This window comes from Scophthalmus maximus, chromosome 3 (genome assembly GCF_022379125.1).
Source record: "Scophthalmus maximus strain ysfricsl-2021 chromosome 3, ASM2237912v1, whole genome shotgun sequence".
NCBI lineage: Eukaryota > Metazoa > Chordata > Actinopteri > Pleuronectiformes > Scophthalmidae > Scophthalmus > Scophthalmus maximus.
The window spans coordinates 12,014,332-12,033,132 of record NC_061517.1 but is presented as its reverse complement, the minus strand read 5'-3'; the positions used below and the strand labels follow the sequence as shown (position 1 = coordinate 12,033,132).

The 18,801-nt window shown below is 42.2% G+C and overlaps 2 protein-coding genes across 4 annotated transcripts in view; one reads left to right on the top strand and one right to left on the bottom strand.

Annotated features, from left to right (window-relative positions):
- Positions 1-1,680: 1,680 nt before the first annotated feature.
- Positions 1,681-14,356, bottom strand: calcoco1a (calcium binding and coiled-coil domain 1a). Its single transcript, XM_035643924.2, has 15 exons — positions 14,165-14,356; positions 12,807-12,971; positions 12,612-12,714; positions 9,548-9,747; positions 9,146-9,358; positions 8,709-8,857; positions 8,556-8,625; positions 8,279-8,434; positions 7,688-7,942; positions 7,218-7,343; positions 6,940-7,035; positions 5,988-6,075; positions 5,566-5,813; positions 5,138-5,229; positions 1,681-3,854 (listed from the first exon to the last, which is right to left on the bottom strand). The coding sequence occupies exons 2-15, from the start codon at positions 12,936-12,938 to the stop codon at positions 3,827-3,829; spliced, it is 1,956 nt and encodes a 651-aa protein (XP_035499817.2). The 5' UTR covers positions 12,939-12,971; positions 14,165-14,356; the 3' UTR covers positions 1,681-3,826.
- The window catches only part of hoxc11a (homeobox C11a), a 73,936-nt gene continuing 65,313 nt past the window's right edge, over positions 10,179-18,801 (top strand). For all 3 annotated transcript variants that reach the window (XR_004795160.1, XR_004795159.1, XR_004795161.1), the window contains exon 1: positions 10,179-10,306. The gene's annotated coding sequence lies outside the window, so the exon portion shown is untranslated. The remainder of the gene's footprint in view (positions 10,307-18,801) is intronic.

Genomic DNA, 18,801 nt, shown 5'->3' with positions numbered 1-18,801 from the left:
GATTCTATCAATTATATGATTGCTTTCATTAAATATCATTAAAGACAGATCAATAACACCAGACAGGAATTAAAATAAGGTCCATACATTATACACTATTTTACAAGGAACAATCAAACAGGCTCATATAGTGAGCCCTTGGAAGGTGTTGCCATGGGAACCCATGGGAGGGTTTGGGTGTGCTCGGGGGGATTTAAAGGAGCCAGGAAAGATTTCTGTATATAGGCAACTCATCCTTTCACATCAGTGATATTTGATTAACTAATTACATGAGCTGGGAAGACTTCACTTGAAATGGAGAAAGGCCCCTGGAAAAAATCGAATAACCGTACAATGAATTAATAAAGGGTAAAAAAAAATAGAAAAGAGAAGAGAATCTCCCATGTAATATTCTTGCAGCCACGGGACATCAATTATTCACAAAAACTAGTAGAGAATCCATAAAAATGGGTCATGACTGCAGCATACCAATGGAACCCATTTGAATATTTAAACCCAGAAAAAGAATCTCAACATGAGCAAACTGCATCGGTGCCTCTGCAAACACACAGGAGAGATGATGGAGCGGTGGAGTCGGGTGCTCCTCAGAGAGCGATCGGGAGGATTAAGCTCAGTGAATCTAAGTGCTCCTGGCAACAGTCAGGGAGGAAGAGCCTGGGCTCAGGGTGTGAAAAAGGCAAAGGGGAGTGGAGATGCATGTGGCCTAGGTTTGATGTGATAAAAAAAAACAAAAAACTGGGTGGACCTGAAGCTATATACAAGACAGAGAGGCATATATGACGAAATACCACATCATTTACATTTTGTCTCCTGCATGGGTCAGAACAGAGGAAAAGGACATGTTCATCATTTGTTACATACGCAGTGAATCTGTGGAGAGTTGGGAATCAGTCATGAGAAGAGAGGAGAGGTGAGGGGAAGGTGAGAAACATTTTCAAGTGCAAAGACCATAAATTTAACACCTTCCCCCCGTGCGAGCAGAGAGGCAGGCGGGCCATCCTAAAGGAAGGGTAATGGAGAAAGTGATGAAGAAACGGGTAAAGGTATCTGTGACAAGAGTGAGAATGGAGGGTGTGCCGGCAGAGAGGCAGAGGAAATAAACAAGGCCAGGTAGAGGAAGGGGTGATTTGGAAAAGGGGAGCAAGGGCTGGGGAAGGCAGGCGTCGGGGTCATAAAAACTAGGAGATGTGTTCTGGCCTCTGGGTCTTCATATCTTTTACATTTCTAATTAAAAGAGATAAAGAGTGAGGGAGCCATCAATCCCACAGTGATTTCCCAGTTAAGGTTTTAGAGGGAGCTGTAAACTAGGCAGCCCGGCATCATTGATTTTATAATTAGCTATCGTCACCCCAGACTTAAGATGGAGGGAGTGTGGTAGAGGGGCAGGAGGAGAGCTAAGAAAGGGAGCAAGAGACTGCCAGAGGAGTGGGGAAGCACGAGGAGGAAGATGATGAGGAGGTCAGGTCTGGGGGGGGGGGGGGGGGGGGGGGGGAGGGGGGAGGTTAGCAGAGAGGAAATCCAGAATGAGAAATGTATCCGAAACAGGCAATGAGCCAAAGGGGAATATCGGCTATATAGCAGTGGGAAAAAGAAATGGCATAGTTAATTACCAGTGAAATGTCATGTGAGGATCAAAATATTGCTATGATCTTTGGCCAGAAAAAGACACATTAGACCCAATAATGGATACATAAACCATTTTATTATACGGAACCCACCCCGAACCCCTGTTACATGACTGATAAGAAGATGCACAGTGGTGTACATGTGGGATAACCTTCACACACAAAACTTCAAAACAAACCATAACCACTGGAGCTTTATTGCAATGCGAGACGGTGTCCTGGCGAGGAGCACTTGTATTGGAGCCCTCAGTGGAACAACAACCCCCCCCCCCCCAAAAAAAACCCAACAAAAAACTAACAACAACTTCCCAAAGACATAAAGTCAGATTACAAGCACAAACAAGGTCTATGGAGAATATATGTAGTGTGCTATTTTTCTGGGAAAGAATACCAGACTTCTGAAAACACTATATATGGAGAATCAATATGTATTGGGACACCAAGATACAGAAAAGGTAAATGACATGTTGGACAGACATTTACTCCTTTCATGACTACCAGAATAATTGTGTTCCTGCTGAAGCTGTTTGATTGCTAAAAGGAATTCCTTTTTGCAGATTTTTACTTCTTCATTAAACCCAACATGTTGATATCGTTCCATCGCGTTAGCACCAATATCTTACGATAATGTAACTCAAATATTGAATCTGAACAGACTCAAAGTAAGTGTTTGAAAGCAGAAAATAAAAACGGTCTTGATAAAATATGTGTAAACACGACACACAGTGGTAATGATTAAGACAAAAGGACACGGTATGTCATATTGTTAAGTATCCATATGTATATCAGCTTTTCATCTAAAAACTCTTGTATAGTAAAAAATAGGGTGCAAATACAGCAGGTAGAGTCGAGCGTCAAAGTGTCAAAGCAAATGTTCTCAGCCAAGCATGGATTCATTTGTCACACATTGCAGCATTTGTGCGAAATCCGAAAAAAAAAACTACTTCAAACTAAACCTGAATATAGTTTCATTATAATAATAACAACTCAAGATAATCATAAATATAAAGTCATGAAAAAAATACATACAGTATTGATTAAAAGGTAGTCAGCAGTTTTCATTAGGCAGTATATTGCCATAGGCTGGGGGGGATGGGGGGGAGAGAAATATCAACATCATGTCATGACGTCAGGATCTATAAAGATTTTCTTTTTCTTTTCTGATTTCATTATTTTACGTATAAATTTAGAACTGCACGACTGTGTAGTCAATTTCTGTACAATATATTATTTAAAGTGATGCTTAATATCCAAATGACCAGCAGGTAAAATAACATTTCATTTCATTAATTATGAAATGTAAAATCCAGGATCATTAATTAACAATTAAAAAACGGCAGCTGACCTACAGAAAAGCACATGAGCATTAATTTCATGATATGAAGTTGCTGAAGCAGAAAGTTGCATCTATCCTGATAGACTTTCAACACAATCTGTTCCATAAGCTCTCTATCTCAAACGCCTGTCCGTTTTTTTAAAGCGCCTCTGCATCACTGAATCTCCTGAACTGCAACTGCATGACAATTAACTGCTAATGCGTACAAGAAAGTGCATATCAAATCTTAGTTCTGAGTAAATGGGGGAGAAATATGATGTCATAGACCTACATTACTGCAATATAATTTTAGCATGATGCTGTATCATTACTTTATGCTGCCATGAATAGTGTTAAAAGCTGCTATGGAGAATTTAATGCTGGATGAGAGTTTTGCCATGATTTTCAGTGGAGCCAGGCCTGCACAAAACATAATTACAGTGCCTGTCATGACTCCTAATCACAAATGTCATAAAAACGACATAACATCCATCGTAAAGCTCTCGACATAGCAATGATTCAACAGAAATCATTCTGCTACAGCCTGCGAGCCCTCAAACTCCAGAGCCCAATGCCTAAAAGCCCGTCGTTTCTAACTACGCAACAGTCTTATGTCAGTCATAAACACGGTGTTGACCTGCCACCACATGCATTATGTCATTCCTAACAACAAAACAATAAGGGCAATAACACAACAGTCTAGAAGGGGAAAAAACAAGGTCCACGGCAGATATGATGTGAATTGCATGTTAATATTTTGTCTATGTAGTGAGCAAGCAGTATGTGTGCTTGTACGTGGAAGTAATGTGGACGTCATGTGGGACCACACTTACTCCCCTCCTGTGTTTACATCACTCGTTCAGGCCGTGGCTGGACTGTCCACCGGTTACCATAGCGAGGTGTCGGCCAGATCACTGGAGGGAGACACAAAGCAGGGTGTGCATGTGTGGAAAAAACTTGAAAGAAACACACATTCTGGTTGAAAGAGGAGGTTAGACTGAAGGAGTGAGTGAGTGGGAGCGCGAGGGCTTTAATGATGCTGAAAATTGGCCCGTGACTGCGGTACACCCCTCAGGTAAATCATTGCTACAGCTTGCTGTCAACTTATCTGTCCCCTTGTCCTCCCATCGCCCCTCCCACGCCCTGGCTCTGTTTCAGACTCTCTCTCTCCTCCGCCTCACCCTGACTCAACTTCTTTTACGACCACATATTCAAAACTTCCATCTTCCAGCCATACTCACCCTGTCACCATAAATAATTGGTCGCATGTGTCTGTGTGCATTAGCAAGCTTTGAATTCATTGTGTACGCAGAAGCCATTTCTGCATAAGACCGGAGGTGGAATGTAACTAAGTAGATTTACTGAGGTACTATGTTTAAGGACTTTCTTCCATTTTGCGATAATTAATTTTCTACATTTCAGGGAGTAATTTGACACTTTTTTACTCTACCGCATTTCTCTGACGTCTGTGTTCACCTATTACTTTGCAGAGTAAGGCTGTGCACACAAATCAAGTCAGCTCATAAAATATGAGGTTGGAGTGTAAAAACCAGCCAGCATGACAGGTACAAATTTCCATTTCAATATGGAGTCACTAAGGCAAATTTTGTTTCTCAACTTTGTGATCGATTGCTGTGATTTTGTCACTGCTTTATTAATGTGGGAAATATCCTTCAATGTATCATGGGTGGTAAGTGAGTGAGGTGAGTAGTAGGTTCATGTGTCCTTTCACGTTACCATCAGATCCTTAAGTTAGTGCCTATATATATATATAGTTAAGTGGAGCTACTTAAATACTTCAGGTCGTTTAGTTCAGGCTCTTCCAGAGAGTCAAGATAAATCTGAGGGTATGTGATTAATGGGGTGGAAAAGAAGAAATGTAAATGTAGTGGAGTAGAGGTAATACGCAGTAATATGCAGAATAAAAATGGAAATATTCAAGTAAGTACTCAAGTAAAATACAAGCACCTCAAAATTGTTCACAATTGCTGTACTTGAGTAAATGTATTATACTTTAGACGAACAGTAAATGTAAATATTTATATAGTTTAAAAAGGTTTAAATTCAAGACATCTATCTAGCATTATTCCTCCTAATAGCTGAGTGTTGCTGGGCATATTATGTATATATATATATATATATATATATATATATATATATATATATAGTCATGTTTGATTGAGGTGGGAGGCTGTACCTGAGAACAGTGTCTGTGTGCTCGGGCAGCAAAAGGGCTGTTTCCTCTCCAGAGCTGTGCATTCCACACTGAACTGGATCAGATTCCTCCTCCTAAACACCACACAAGCACGCATGCAGACACAAACGCGCGCACACACACACACACACACACACACACACACACACACACACACACACACAAAAACACACACACACACACACACACACACACACACACACACACAGACACTTAACACATTACTGTCCAACACATTACTGTCTAATAACTCGCAGGCTCGTGGTCCTAATTGCAATTCTGATAATGTCGATTTCAAATGATCCACTGCCCACGTTTAACTGGTGAGCATCAGCATGAAGACGACATAGCTCATTTTCAGTAGCACATATAATTTCACGGCGGTACCCGGCTCAGATAGTGTGTCTCACCGAGTCAGAGCTGTGCGTTAGAGTGTCGGCGTTGGCCTGGTGTGGTGAGGAGAGAGGAGCTGGCTGGTTGATGACCACCGTGCTCCTCTCAATCTCCCTGGGGGAGGACGGAGGGGTGGCAATGAGCAAGGAGTCGGGCTGGCCCTGCTCACACAGGCTGTAGTGTCCCAGGGGCCGTGGTGGACGGAGAGGCTGCAAGGCCTCTGGGTTTTCGTCCTCAGAGTCAGATAACACGCCGTCAGGCCGCCCTGCCAGATAGAAACATTGGCAAAGAAACAGTGATCCCTCTCAGGGCACTGCTCCTGTCGCCCATAACACAGGCCATTCTCGACAATATTTAGTGCTGCCGTTGAATAATAGTTCACACTTTTATTGTTCACATCTGCACAACATACAGTAGATTAATGTGTGGCTCCATTCACCTGTAGAGGCGATCAGGGCAGCGCTCCACTTGGCACTGGCCACTGTTCCCATCCTCTGCTCCAGCTGACAGATGTACTCCATCAACTCCTGCGGTGTAAAATACAGTCATCAATGTTGCACACCAGGGCATCATGGCTCTAGCAACCAACACCGTCGTAACCCTCATGCTGTCTGACTTCCTCAAGCCAAAACCACATAAAATGGTTACACAGCAAAAACAAAAACACAACATTTGTTATTGCATGAATATCATTATCGTTGTAGATTGAACATTTAAACGTTTGTTTGATTTATAATGTGCCACAGATTGGCTGCTATGCTCCCATGTGGCACAGATATGAAAACTATAAGCTGGACATTTTGAAAAACATTAACCATCCACTCTGCCAGTCGTGGGCAAACGTCATGTTGGTAAGCCAACAACTCTGCAGGCATTTTAACAGTGGCAGCACTGACTGCCCTGAAATCCACTGATTTATATTGCACTATAAACAATTTATATTGCACAATAACAACTAAGAAGACAACAACAGAGGGAAGATTCCTAACACCGGATATATTCATGATACCATTATACTTGTTACTTCAATAAGCTTAAAGAAAATGAATATATCATAAATGCCAAGCTTTTAGGAAAACAAATAATATCAAGATGTCCACTTGAGCAAATTGTAACTAAACCAGTACTAAATTTAACGCTAATCATGAATGAAATACTGCTGTTGGGAGCTGGTAAGGATAAAACAGTTGAAATGTATTTGTTAATCGATACAAGCTATTCAATAGCCTTAAGACCTTATTAGCCCATAATGAACAGGGCACAAAGTTAGTATCTGTGACACTAAACACTCAGTATTTTTACATGAACATAGGGACTCTCAAAACGTTATAGTTTTCCACTTTTTGGAAAAACTTCAAGCTCTTCCCTGTGAATCAAACCGTGCTAGTGACCTGCTTCTCTGCAATCAGCTGCTCCTTCTCTTTTTGAGCAACTCTCAGGCTGGCCTTCAGCTCCTGGAGCTCTCTGCGTGTTTCACTCAGCTGAACCTGTGGACCAGGGGTCATAAGACAGCAGAATACAGTACAATGAGAACAATCTAACAATATTTATTCTTTACCTTTACTTTAATATCTACCTATTGTTCGTCTTGGGTTTGACTGCACTTATTACATGTCACTAGACAAAAGCATCTGCTGAAGGGATGTCAAATTATGCATTTTTTTCTCACCCGGTTGCAATCCTTTTCTCTTCCAAGCTCAACCTCCAGCTTCACTCTCTCCATCCTCTCCTCCTGCAGCCTCTCCTCCATCCTCTGCATCCCCGCATTAAGTTTCTCCAGATGCTCGTGATCCCGCTGTCAGGATGACACACGTACACAAAGACATGCTAATCTGCTTTACTCAGTATATAACATATTCTCCTCAGGCAGTGAGGTCACTGGACCACGTGTTACGACTTGACTCCACTTCATAGCTGCAGCACACATTGAGATAAGCAATGTGTAGCACCTGGGAGAACATTTCATCATGAAGCTATGAAATGCTGCTTTGCTATGTAAATCAATTCAAAAACTCATATATTTGGACAGTAACAGGACATTTGGCTGAATATATTCCAAACTTTTACATTACCAGAGTACAAATATGAAATAAATTCTAAATCATCAACTTCTGACTGCGTTCTGGAGCGATGCAGTACCTCGACAGTGCGCTGCAGATTCTGCCTTTCCTGGGCCCAGTGGGCTCGTCCCTCTCTCAAGGCAAGACTGGAGTCTGCCAGCTGTAGTGTGATTTGGGCAGCCTGCAGACGAGCCTGGTGCATTTCGGCCTGGCCGTGGTCCCTCTGGGCTACCATGGTACTCAGATCACACTTCAAGCCCTCTGTAGCGCGCTCACTGGCGTTCAGACGCTCCCGCAGGCTTCGCATCTCCTTCAGTACTGCCTCGCTCTCCGCCTGGCCATGAAGGAACAAGAAAGTGTGTGTTAGGCTACGTCTCTGTTGCTATAGGTAATCGGGTACATAATGCCAGTCCTGAAAACCCCCAAAACCAAAACAAAACCTTATACTGGAACTGAAAGTCAACTGTAGCACAGTTTTAGGAGGAAGGTTTTAGCACAAATTGTAGAGGTATGAAGTATTATTTGTTCAACCAAACTGTGCCGATAGTCTCAGTAAATTACATATTTGAAGTCTCTGACGTGCATATTTGCCAAGTCCGGCATTAACTATCAAACCATATATTTATGCGGCTCCTTTCAACCCCATCATTTGAACAAACACGTGTCTGACCTCTTTCCTGTGGGCAGTGGTGAGTTTCTGGGTGAGGGTGGTGATAGTGTTTTGGAGCTGAAGAACACTGGTGTCTCTCTGGGCCAGTGAGTTCCTGAGACCCTGGAACTCCTTAGACAGACTTCTGAGTTCACCTTCTGTCTGTTCCAGCTTGGTCTATGAAAAATAAAAACAAAACAATTGTCCCGGATGGGGAAGGAGAAGGAGGTGTGGAAGAAGAAGAACAACAAAGACACAGGGTTCCCCTATGATACAGCAAGTTCTGAATTGTAAGTACCTGCACGGTCATTCTCTCACTCTCTTCTTCTTTCCTCTGAGCTCCTGTCCTCTTTGCTCTTTCCTTTATCCTGCAGAGAGACTTTGGTTACAGACAATCAAGAGTATTCATGAGACCAAGAGAAAAGGAGAAAAGGAAAAAGAAATGTCAGACCTTTCCAACTCAGTCTCTCTTTCGACAGTTCTCTGTGTCAGGATTTTGATGTCCTCCTCCAGCTCTTTGATTCGCACTTCACTCGCCTCCCTCGCATCCAATAAAGCACTGTTCTCCTGGGCAAGTGATTCTCCCAGAGCCTGCTCCTCCTAACAGACCAGAGACATTTTGCATTTTTATGTGGGACTTTAATTTATCACGGCAAAGACTGAACTACTTTAATAATAAGCAATTTAATATAATAACGCAGACATTTTCCCAAATTGCAGTTACTTAAAATTTTACAGTGAACCTTGGAGAATATTGTTTAAGCAGAGACTTGTCTTTTTTATCTAAAAATAAGGGCACAGATAAAGAGGAACGTATGGAAATGGTAACAGGTAAACAGATCTTAAGCAAATGATCTTGCTTGTCATTTGTTAAGCTCTATAATTCACCTTCTGCTTCCTCTGTGTCTCCTTGATCTGCTCTCGACTCTGCTGCAGCTCTTCCTGTAGCCCGGCAACATCACTTTCCAGCTCTCTGCGTCGTCTGTCCCAGTCCCGTCTTGTCCTCTTGTACTCCTCTTTTTCTTTCTCCCTATGCCCGTTAGCTGCCTCCTGCACCTGCAGCAGCTCAGCACGCTCTCGCAGACATTCCTGCAGTCGACTCTAACAAGAGATGGGAAGACGCAGCCAGCAGATGGCAGATCATCACTGTGCTCTAATCTTTGTGTGCTGACAGTTAATTAAGAATATTGATTTGCCAGCACACACTATGTGTTTTATCAACAGCAAAACAGGATGCATGCTCTCCATCATTACCTTATCTAGTCAATCGTTTGTGTTTGTTATGCTCACCTGCAGCAGTTCAGCCCTGGGTACTACCAGCAGCATGCCTGACCCTTCCTCCTCTTCATGGGACTCCTCAAGGGTCACCAGATCCTCAAGTGGCTTAGGTGCACAGAAAGTAAAGTGGGAGCTGCAGGAGCACACTTCACCCTTACCATCAACATATACAAACTCATACACTTGGGAGCTGGTCTTCGGTAGGTAGGAGGCTAAAAAGTGATGGAAACAAGATGAGAGTTATATTATAATAGATTTACAGGGGGAAATAGTTGTGTTTCAGAGTAGCCCTGCTTTAATTTCACAACAGCTCCTCATTATGCTTATGTGTTAAGTGGGATCAATTCAAGCATTTCTGAATTTAGAAGAGATAATCATCTTTTGATGGTCTTGATGATACAAACAGTATTTTAGTATTTATACTAATCTACATATGAGCCTATAATGTTATTGTCTTACATTACATTGTCATTTTATTGGGAAAAATGTGCAACATATACTAATGTATTTTATTTTATATTGCCCATAGCATTAATTGGCGCGTAGTGGTGCAGTACAGCCTCCGGCCACCGGGGGCGGCACTACCACTGTTCGGCGCAGGTAAACGAGTCAGAAATTACGCGCCAGATTAGATTATTCAAATGCCGCGATGACTTCAGTGGCAACGGGGAACAATCCGGAGACACATGTCGAATATTTATGACTTTACACCTGCGGGGACTACAAACGTTCCCATCCCGGTGCTTGGCCGAGAAGTCCATCTAACATCGAGTAAGTTCCCACTGTCACTACACCGTCATGTAGAGCAAACAAACTTTTCACGTTCCATGTGTTGTTGTTTAGCACTAGATTAGTCCGCGCTGCTTGGACAAATACTCTTATTTTCATTCACGTATGCTTGTTTGCTGTCTTGCCGGGTGTTGGAACAGATTGTCCGGCCGCACCACTTTTGTAAATGTTGTCTGAGTCGCGTTTTGCATAATTTAGCATATAATTTACCTACAGCAGGTGAAAACGTCAACTTCCGCCTGCCTTTAAACCGGAACACAGGCCTTCCATTGGCTCCGAATGTGTTCTAATCTTGTGCTTTGTTAGATACAACCAGACGTGATAATAATATATACATCAGATAACTACCTAGGCTTTGTTCAGAAAGTTTGTGAAACGAGTGACTTCACTGTGAAGGCAGGACAACGCGGCTGCTAGGCCCAGTTGTTAACGTCGGTCATGCTAGCGCCACCAAGCTAACTCTTCTGTTAGCGACAACATTTCGACATCTAACACTTTGTACATACGTTGAATACATTCGATACTTGTTGATGAGGGTTTCGTAGCGTTTGTGTAAAGTGAACAACAGCAAACGCGCGCCAAAACGCTGACGAAGAAGCCGCAGATTAAAGTCATAATGCTAAAATAATGTTGATAAAACTGCAGGTGGATATATGAATGTATATGTATAGTAGTAAAATGGAAATGAAGGAGCCTGTCCTGCGTAGTGTGAAGCTGTTGAAGCATGGAATCTTATTTTAAAGCGAGAGTGGCCAGCTCACCTACGATAGCGTCCTTTTGCAGACTTACAGTATGTAAAAACAAATCTGAGTAAATTGTTGTGATGAAAGAGGCAAGAAATAATAGTTAATTTTTTACTCCGTTGAGTTAATAGAAAACCTTCCTCGTTTCTGCCAATGCTTTCCCTGCTGTCTGACTTATTTGACTTTCACTATGCAGTGTGATGTATGTTGAATGATTCTATGATGTAAGGGGTTGAAACCTGTAGACTAAATTCTTCTGCACGAAGTACAGCTTCAGCCATTGTGTCCTTCACCTGTAAGAATCAAATCTTTCAAGAATCACTTGAAAGATCATTACTTGTTGGGAAGCTATATTCTGGAAGTGTTATGTAGAAACTTAAACACTGCATTGGACATTTATTGTGAATGGGATCTTTGACCCAGTAGTTAAAACTTTTGAAATGGAAAATATTTGCGTATTCATTGTTCTGGATTTTTCAATGAGGGCAGAATGATAGTTCTAATAATAATTGTTCTATCTTGACTGATTCTTTATTTTTTTGACTAGTTTGTTGTTGGCATAACCATGTGACTGGCCTCCAGTTTTTTAAAATTGGTTTCTATATTTGTTCATACCTCCACATTAGCGATTGTCTATTTAATTTTCAGCCCTCTTTTAACAAATCATGATGTGCAGGTGTCTATGCCTCCCACTGCCCACTTTGACCAGAGAGCAGCTAGCCAGTTTGTGACTTTACCCAGCCCATAAAGTTAACTAATCTAATACACTTCTTATCTCACACAGGCCATAGCTTCACATATAGGATGATTTAGCTTGAATTTCTGTTTCACAACACATGTGCAGTAAAGGGGTGAGATGGAAAACAGACAGGAAAAATGACATAGAGCAAAGTTTATGAGCTGTATTGTAACATACAGCACCAGCAATAGGTCACAGCGCAGGCAACTGTCTTTTTTAATTCACTGCATCACTAGTGATAAGGGACCATCAGCTGTTTTTTTTGTTTTTTTGACTTTCTTTCTACTGTGATTCTTCCAATGAAGAATGACATTGACAGTATACTTAAGTTAGTGATAAATCACTTTACCAGGGGTCAGTGCCACACCTGCTGCACACGTGCCCCTCACACTGAATCAGGCTTATCAGCTGCCACTGACAGCTAGGACAGAGTGTGCAAGGTATTTGCCAGTGAGTAGTGGTAGCAAGAGCAGGCTTTCAACCATTGTCTTTGTCATCTTCATTACTCAACCTCCTGCTTACTAAAGAAATTTATTCAAACCATGACACAGACCGTGTCTGTGTTTAAGGGAGCTGAGAGAGATATTTGTCTTGAGCACGGGATGTTTTTTTCCTTTAACATCAGTGAAAATACTGTTTGAACATTTGAACAACTGTTTTGCCCTTTGCACAACATAGCAATTCAATTTACAGAAACATCATTCTCCTGCTGAAGGGGTTTATGTGCGAATCTAACCAGTGTACTGTAATGATTCTGGCTAACTATGGGAAATAAAATACAGTTAGAAAACAAGGGCAGCGGTACCCTGGAAATGTACACAGCAGTTGACATCTGTGCCCTCTTGATAGTCGGTCGGGGCAAGTGCCCAAACGAATGTGTGGTAGTCCTTGAGTGATGACCATCCCACCTGTGGGGGGGAAAAAAAACATGCCCACGCTGTTATTTTGCAATTGCTCTATATTTACTTGATATTTGTGGCAGTCATCAGGCTAACAATACCTTGAAGAGCCCTATCCAGTCATTGCTGGCCCAGTTGTGCAAAGAGCTCAGTGTGTAGTGGCAATCGACTCTGCTCTGAGGGAAGTAACTGCAGCCCACGTTCCTGAACTCCACTCGCCAGTCCTTGTCCATGGCAACACGAAACAAAGGCAGGCTATTTTGCACCTACCGAAAATAGAAAAAAAAACGCAATGTTGAAAATGTTGTTGTCTTCTTAAGATGCTTCATACAAGTCCAAGATAGAGACTGACATGCGTGGTAGGATGAGCTAATTGTGAAGTAGGTAAGAGGGGACTGCTGGAGAACAAACGAGAGAGAGGGAGAGCTAGCAGTCTGTGAATATTTGTTCAGTGTAAGAAGATCTCCTGACTGAGTGCTCTCTTAAGGAAAGGACACCTGAACCTCAGTGGCAACGTGGCCTTTGAGCAGCATGGCATATTGAATGTTTGTCACTCTGGCTATTTCTGTCATCTTCAGAATTATTTACTATTGTACACTGTCACGTGTAAACATGCGGCACGAGGTGCCCCGGGGTCCTCCGGCGTGCGGGTGCTCAAATTTCGCTGACAGATGTCCAGCATTAATTTTCAGGAATTCCTGCCGGTAGTTAAACCCACCACTTGGAGATGTGTAAATTACAGAAAGCATTATTTATTAATTTAGCATTGTGTTGGGTATTGACTCCAGCACCGGCCCTGTGTGCCCTAAAGTAAAGTGGATGTTCCCTGGCAGGCAGGAATTCACATTTTTCCCCACAGACGCATGTAAACAATTACTTGGGGCAAAGGGAACGCATAAAAGAGCACACCAATATGACAACATGTGTATGGAAAAAACACAGAGTACTTAATACCTATTTGACAACTTTATAGTCAACCAAATATTTTCTTCCCTCTGGTAGTCATAAGTCAATGAGGTTAGACTTTAGTAGAAAACTCTACTAACACCTACTTTAGTTTAGTAACAGTAAGACTTACTAAACTGAAGTATGAGAGGAGAAACTTTTCTACGTTGAACGTTGCAGAACAGTCGATAGATGACGTCAAAAAAACCTCTGAGCAGTGACGGAAATAAAACAGTAGCTTGGCGAGGGGTTCACGTTACTCGGCACGAGGCTTTGAGGCCCAACAGCAGCACATGTCGACACACCGACGTGTCGTGCAAGTCGACCTGAAGACAGTCGTGTAATCGAAGGCAATGCGGCTAGACGTGAACCCGCACCGGTCAATTATCACCATCAATCACCGTTGTTGTTAAATGTGATGCGCGTGCGCGTCGCGGAAGACAATACTCTCTTTTGTTGACTACAGAAGACATCTGCGCACATCATCTCCACCGTCGCTGAGCCTCTCGCTTACCTTATTTTTTTTTTTGTTTTTTACTGTAACCACCTCTCTGTGAAAACAGTGCACACGAGCCGCCTCTCTTATCCGATACTGGATTTTTTTAAGAGCGCGAGGAAACGTCAAAATCGCAAGAGCGACACAGTGGAGCTTTTCCTCCTCGGGCTCAGTTGCTCCACTAACCCGAAACAATAACAAAAAGCCAAAGCAAAACACGAGCATGACAGCCCTCGCTCTGCAGCGGTGCATTGTGGGAGCTGTCGTTCGGCGCGTCGAGGGAACGAGTGTCGCGGCGCCGCGCTGTAAACTGCAATCCCAGAATACACTGCGGAGCAGCGAAGAGGTCGCGCCGCACGTAATACGGCGCTCGTCATCGACCGCCGTTGTTTTTCTCATCGGATGTCGGAGCTCAGCGCCCAACCGGGTGTCCGGCGGTGATGTGCACACGGACCAGTAAGGTGTCCGTATCGCGTGCGTGCGATGAGAAAAACAACGGTCAGCAGACGCGTGGAGAGAGTGTGAGAGTAATTTGACCCTTGTTCGCTTTGCAGCTGTGGTTTTCTTTTTCGATAGTCGAAAGAAGAATCTGTAGCAAATGTTTGCATAGTGACTGTTTTGTTATAGTCAGCCTTGGCCTTTATGTTTTATTTTTCATGCAGTGGTCAGTTTGAACAACAACAATCTCCTCTCTGTATCCTGCACATAACCTGTACAATTTTACATTTTCTATATATTGTAATCTTTGATTATTGGTTGATTTGAGTTATCTGTATATACTTTGTTGAGGAGACTCCAGCTACAGACCAGATATTTTGACATCAGTCCACATTTAATGGGGAATTTTGAGTTCTATTTTGAAAAGTTCCCCCAAATAATCCAGTAGTCCTACTTTTCGGTATGTGCCCCATTGTGACAGCTGGTTTGAGAGACGCTTCACATCTCCTACTTGGTCTGTCATAGATGTATAGGGCTAGCTTAAAAAAAAAAATCTGGTCTCTAGCTGGAGTTTCCTCAACAAAGTTTATACGGATAACTCAGTATTCCTGCAGGACATCAAATCAAGCAATTACCAAAAATTAGAGTGTATATAGAAAATGTAAAATTATACAGGTAATGTGCAGGATACAGAGAGGAGATTGTTGTTGTTCAAATCAACCACTGCATGTAAAATAAAACAGGCCAATGCTAACTATAACGAAACAGTCACTTTGCAGACATTTGCTATGAAAGAACCAGCGTGATGTATCGGTGGTGGACAGCAGATGGCAGTATACCATCTTGAAAACCCATTGCTTTGCATTCATGTTTGCCACATGTATCCATAAGCCCTTCTAAAACACACAGTGCATGCTCTTCAGCTTCCCGAGACTGTTCCGTGGCTGTGTGAAGTATTTACATAATGCAGGAGAGGCATAAGAAGGAATATACTAGTTGATTGTTCTGTAGAATAAGATCTGAAATAGAATAAATGAAAGTTTGAGAGCTGACGTCCTCTCAAACTTTCCTCAATTAAGCCTATTATATATATATATATATATATATATATATATATATATATATATATATATATATATATATATATATATATATATATATATATATATATATATTACAATATGACATGAATGGCTAAGTTGGTACATAACACTCCCACGTGAGGAAAACATCTCGGACGTTGTGGAGTGTATTACGGTCAATTATCAAATGATCTGCATCGGACCAAACACACACAAATTGTCTGTTTTAAAATAAGATGTACATTTAAATTGTCTTTGTAGTCAAATGCAATGTCTAAATTAAAATCAGAATTTAAAATGATTATTAAGGGTATTTAAATTGTAGTACGCTTAGCATTAGGCAATTGGCTGCTCGCAATCACAAAAAACCAAAATCATAGAAGTGGAAATGAAAGTCAGTATTTAAGATTTAAGGTTATCATCCTCAGCAACTGCAGCTTAATTAATATTCACCCCATATTATTACAGTTAGTGATGTTCTCCTACTGCCTGTAGCCTGCTTATTTATCTCTGCTCATTGAAGAGACAATCCAGTCACACAGTGCTTTAATCCTCCTCAATTAGTAAGTCCAGTTTGGCTAATTTAGCCTGTTGAAGACGCTATAAGGACGCTTCATGTAATTTTATGCCGACGGACAGTCGATGTGGAGACCCAATAAATTGTGTTTAAGTGGATTAATAGTGTGCTGAGCTTGTGTGAGCAAAGTGGTGCTGGTAGTGGCTCTCTATGCAGTGGGATAATGAAATAGGTTGTACTGCAATGACTATCTTATTCACTAGCCATTGTTTACATGTGTGTTTTAAGCTCGAATATTAGGGAATGGAAATGTTAAAAAAAGTTCTTAATTAGGTTTTGTTGCAACTGTAGCGGCCATGGGATTTAAAATTGGTCCCTTCCTTCTGTTTGCTTTTATCATGGTTTTAATTAACTGCTATGAACAGCCAAATATGCACGAATATAAAAGATCCTTTAATGAATTTATTTATATACTCTGTTTTCCAACTGTCTTTGTACTGGTTTTGCCAATTGGTTGGTGTTTTTTTTTGTGGCTCTGTTATTCCAGAGGACATGACAGACCCCAGATAGCCTTGACTTTGGAGCGTCACTGGTGTGCGAAGTTAGAAGATGACAGAGCAGCAGGAATGTGAGCCTTCACACTAATAGAGACTAGACTGAAAGTGGATTGTCCATGAAACTGCTTGATCTTGACCTGGCTGCCTGCTGTTATGGCTCCTCTGTCTGTCATAACCCCCCCTAGCCCCACCCCCACTCCCAACAACTACACAACACACACACACACACACACACACACACACACACACACACACACACACACACACACACACACACCATCTGACACTACACTTTTTTCTTTTTGGGAAAGTGTAATCTGCATGGATATCAACACTTTTTAGCATTGGGTTAAGAAAACCCCCCACTATCAACTGTTCTGGCAGAAATGCCTCGGCATGCTGTTTATTTATTGGTCGTGGAACTATTCCACACCAATGTAATCCCTGTCGTCTGCTGATTTCTAGCAACCTGGCTTGGAATTCCTCTCAATATAAGAAAATGGTATAGCCCCTGAGTGCTACTGCAGTTTTATTACCTGAGGTGGTCTGTCTGAATATAGCTTACCACATGTCTCATTCAAAGGGAATGGCAGGTATGTGTCACTAGTCATAAATTGCAGCTTGCCTTCAGCAGTAATCAGTTGCCAAGGAAACCTCAAATGGGATTATGACCTTCTGTTGTGTATAGCAAAGTAAGGTGTTAGAGTTGTCAACATCCAAGAGACAAACATAAAAGATTTATGTCAGTAAACAATTTATTTCCTCATCACACTGAATTAATGTGTGATTTGTTTGGGAATAGAGTATTTAGAATACCAGTAAATGCAGTTTTTTATAAATTTTTTATTTCTACCAAGGCGTCATTCAAAGCAGAATGAGCATTTTGGAGTAAAATACTGCCTGTCACTGTGGGATGAGTCAGGTAATCAGTGACGCCTGTGACCATATAGTGCAGGAAAGGCATTCGAAGGGTAGAAAACAAAGAAAGGGGGAGTGGGAGCAGAGTGCCTGGAAGGAGGGCAGAGTGTTGGGAGGGCGGAGATGGAGAAATGGGGGACGGTGGTATTTAGTATGCACGGCCAAGCTGCCCCATCTGCTTAGCGCAGCAGTCCCTGTCGTATAACTGTCTACAGGCCGTGGGCCACATAAAGAATGTCTCAGATTTGATGTAATTCCGCAAAATTAATGACAGCTTTACTCAGTGTGGGCCGTGAGGGAATGATTAGTGTTTGATCGTCCATCTGATCAGTTCCCTTGGCTGGCTGCAGGGGAGATGCTCCACTATATGCCTGCATGCTGCCTATGGCAAGCGCATATGCACACAAACAGATACACCTATCCCCTTTTTTTTTTTTCTGGGCCCAATGCTCTACTTCTGGTTCCCGTTTACCTCAACACAGACAACCGATATGTTGTTAAACTCTCTGTGCTGTGACACTTCACATCGACATGAACACCTACTGATGGGATGGATGCAAGTCCCACTGGTGACGTGATTGTGCACAGGGCAGTTTTTATATCGGGCCGTACAATATTTCAAAGGAAAGTGGGCCTACCAACATCCAATTTAGAGAACTCAGAGGTCACAGGATGACCTTTTACAAGATAGGCTTTACTGCGGTTGTGATTGGAATTGGGTATTAGTTTTTAAAAGAGATGGGGAATGGATTGGGAATTTGAGAGAAGAAATTGATCCGCTGAATGGATTGCAGAAACTGGACAAGTGGAATTCCTATCCTCTTTTTAATTTAGGCACCCCTCCCGCTAGCCGGCCCAACCCCCACCTCTTTCTCCCTCTTGGGCAACTGCGTTTACAAGCGAACAGGGCATTCTGTTTTACAAGTGAGCCTGGTGCGTCTCTGTGTGCTAGCAACATTAAAATTGAACCCGTCTTATCTGTGCAAAGCGTGAGGCTTTACATCAGAGGCTGTCATGCTGCTGCCATGAGGCTCCTGTGTGCTTTTATGTAATGTGGTGCAGTCAAAAACCCAGCGGACAATTAAAGTGAGCTGATAGATAACAAGTGATTGAAGGCAGGGACGTTAGTTGGTGGAATGTCGG

Coding starts and splice junctions, on each gene's coding strand:
- calcoco1a (XM_035643924.2), bottom strand. CDS start 12,938: ATGGACAAGGACTGGCGAGTGGAGTTCAGGAACGTGGGCTGCAGTTAC. Junction 7,344..7,687: donor ATCTGCAGCGCACTGTCGAG/GTACTGCATCGC, acceptor TCATCCTGACAG/CGGGATCACGAGCATCTGGA. Junction 7,036..7,217: donor GAGAAAAGGATTGCAACCGG/GTGAGAAAAAAA, acceptor CCTGGTCCACAG/GTTCAGCTGAGTGAAACACG.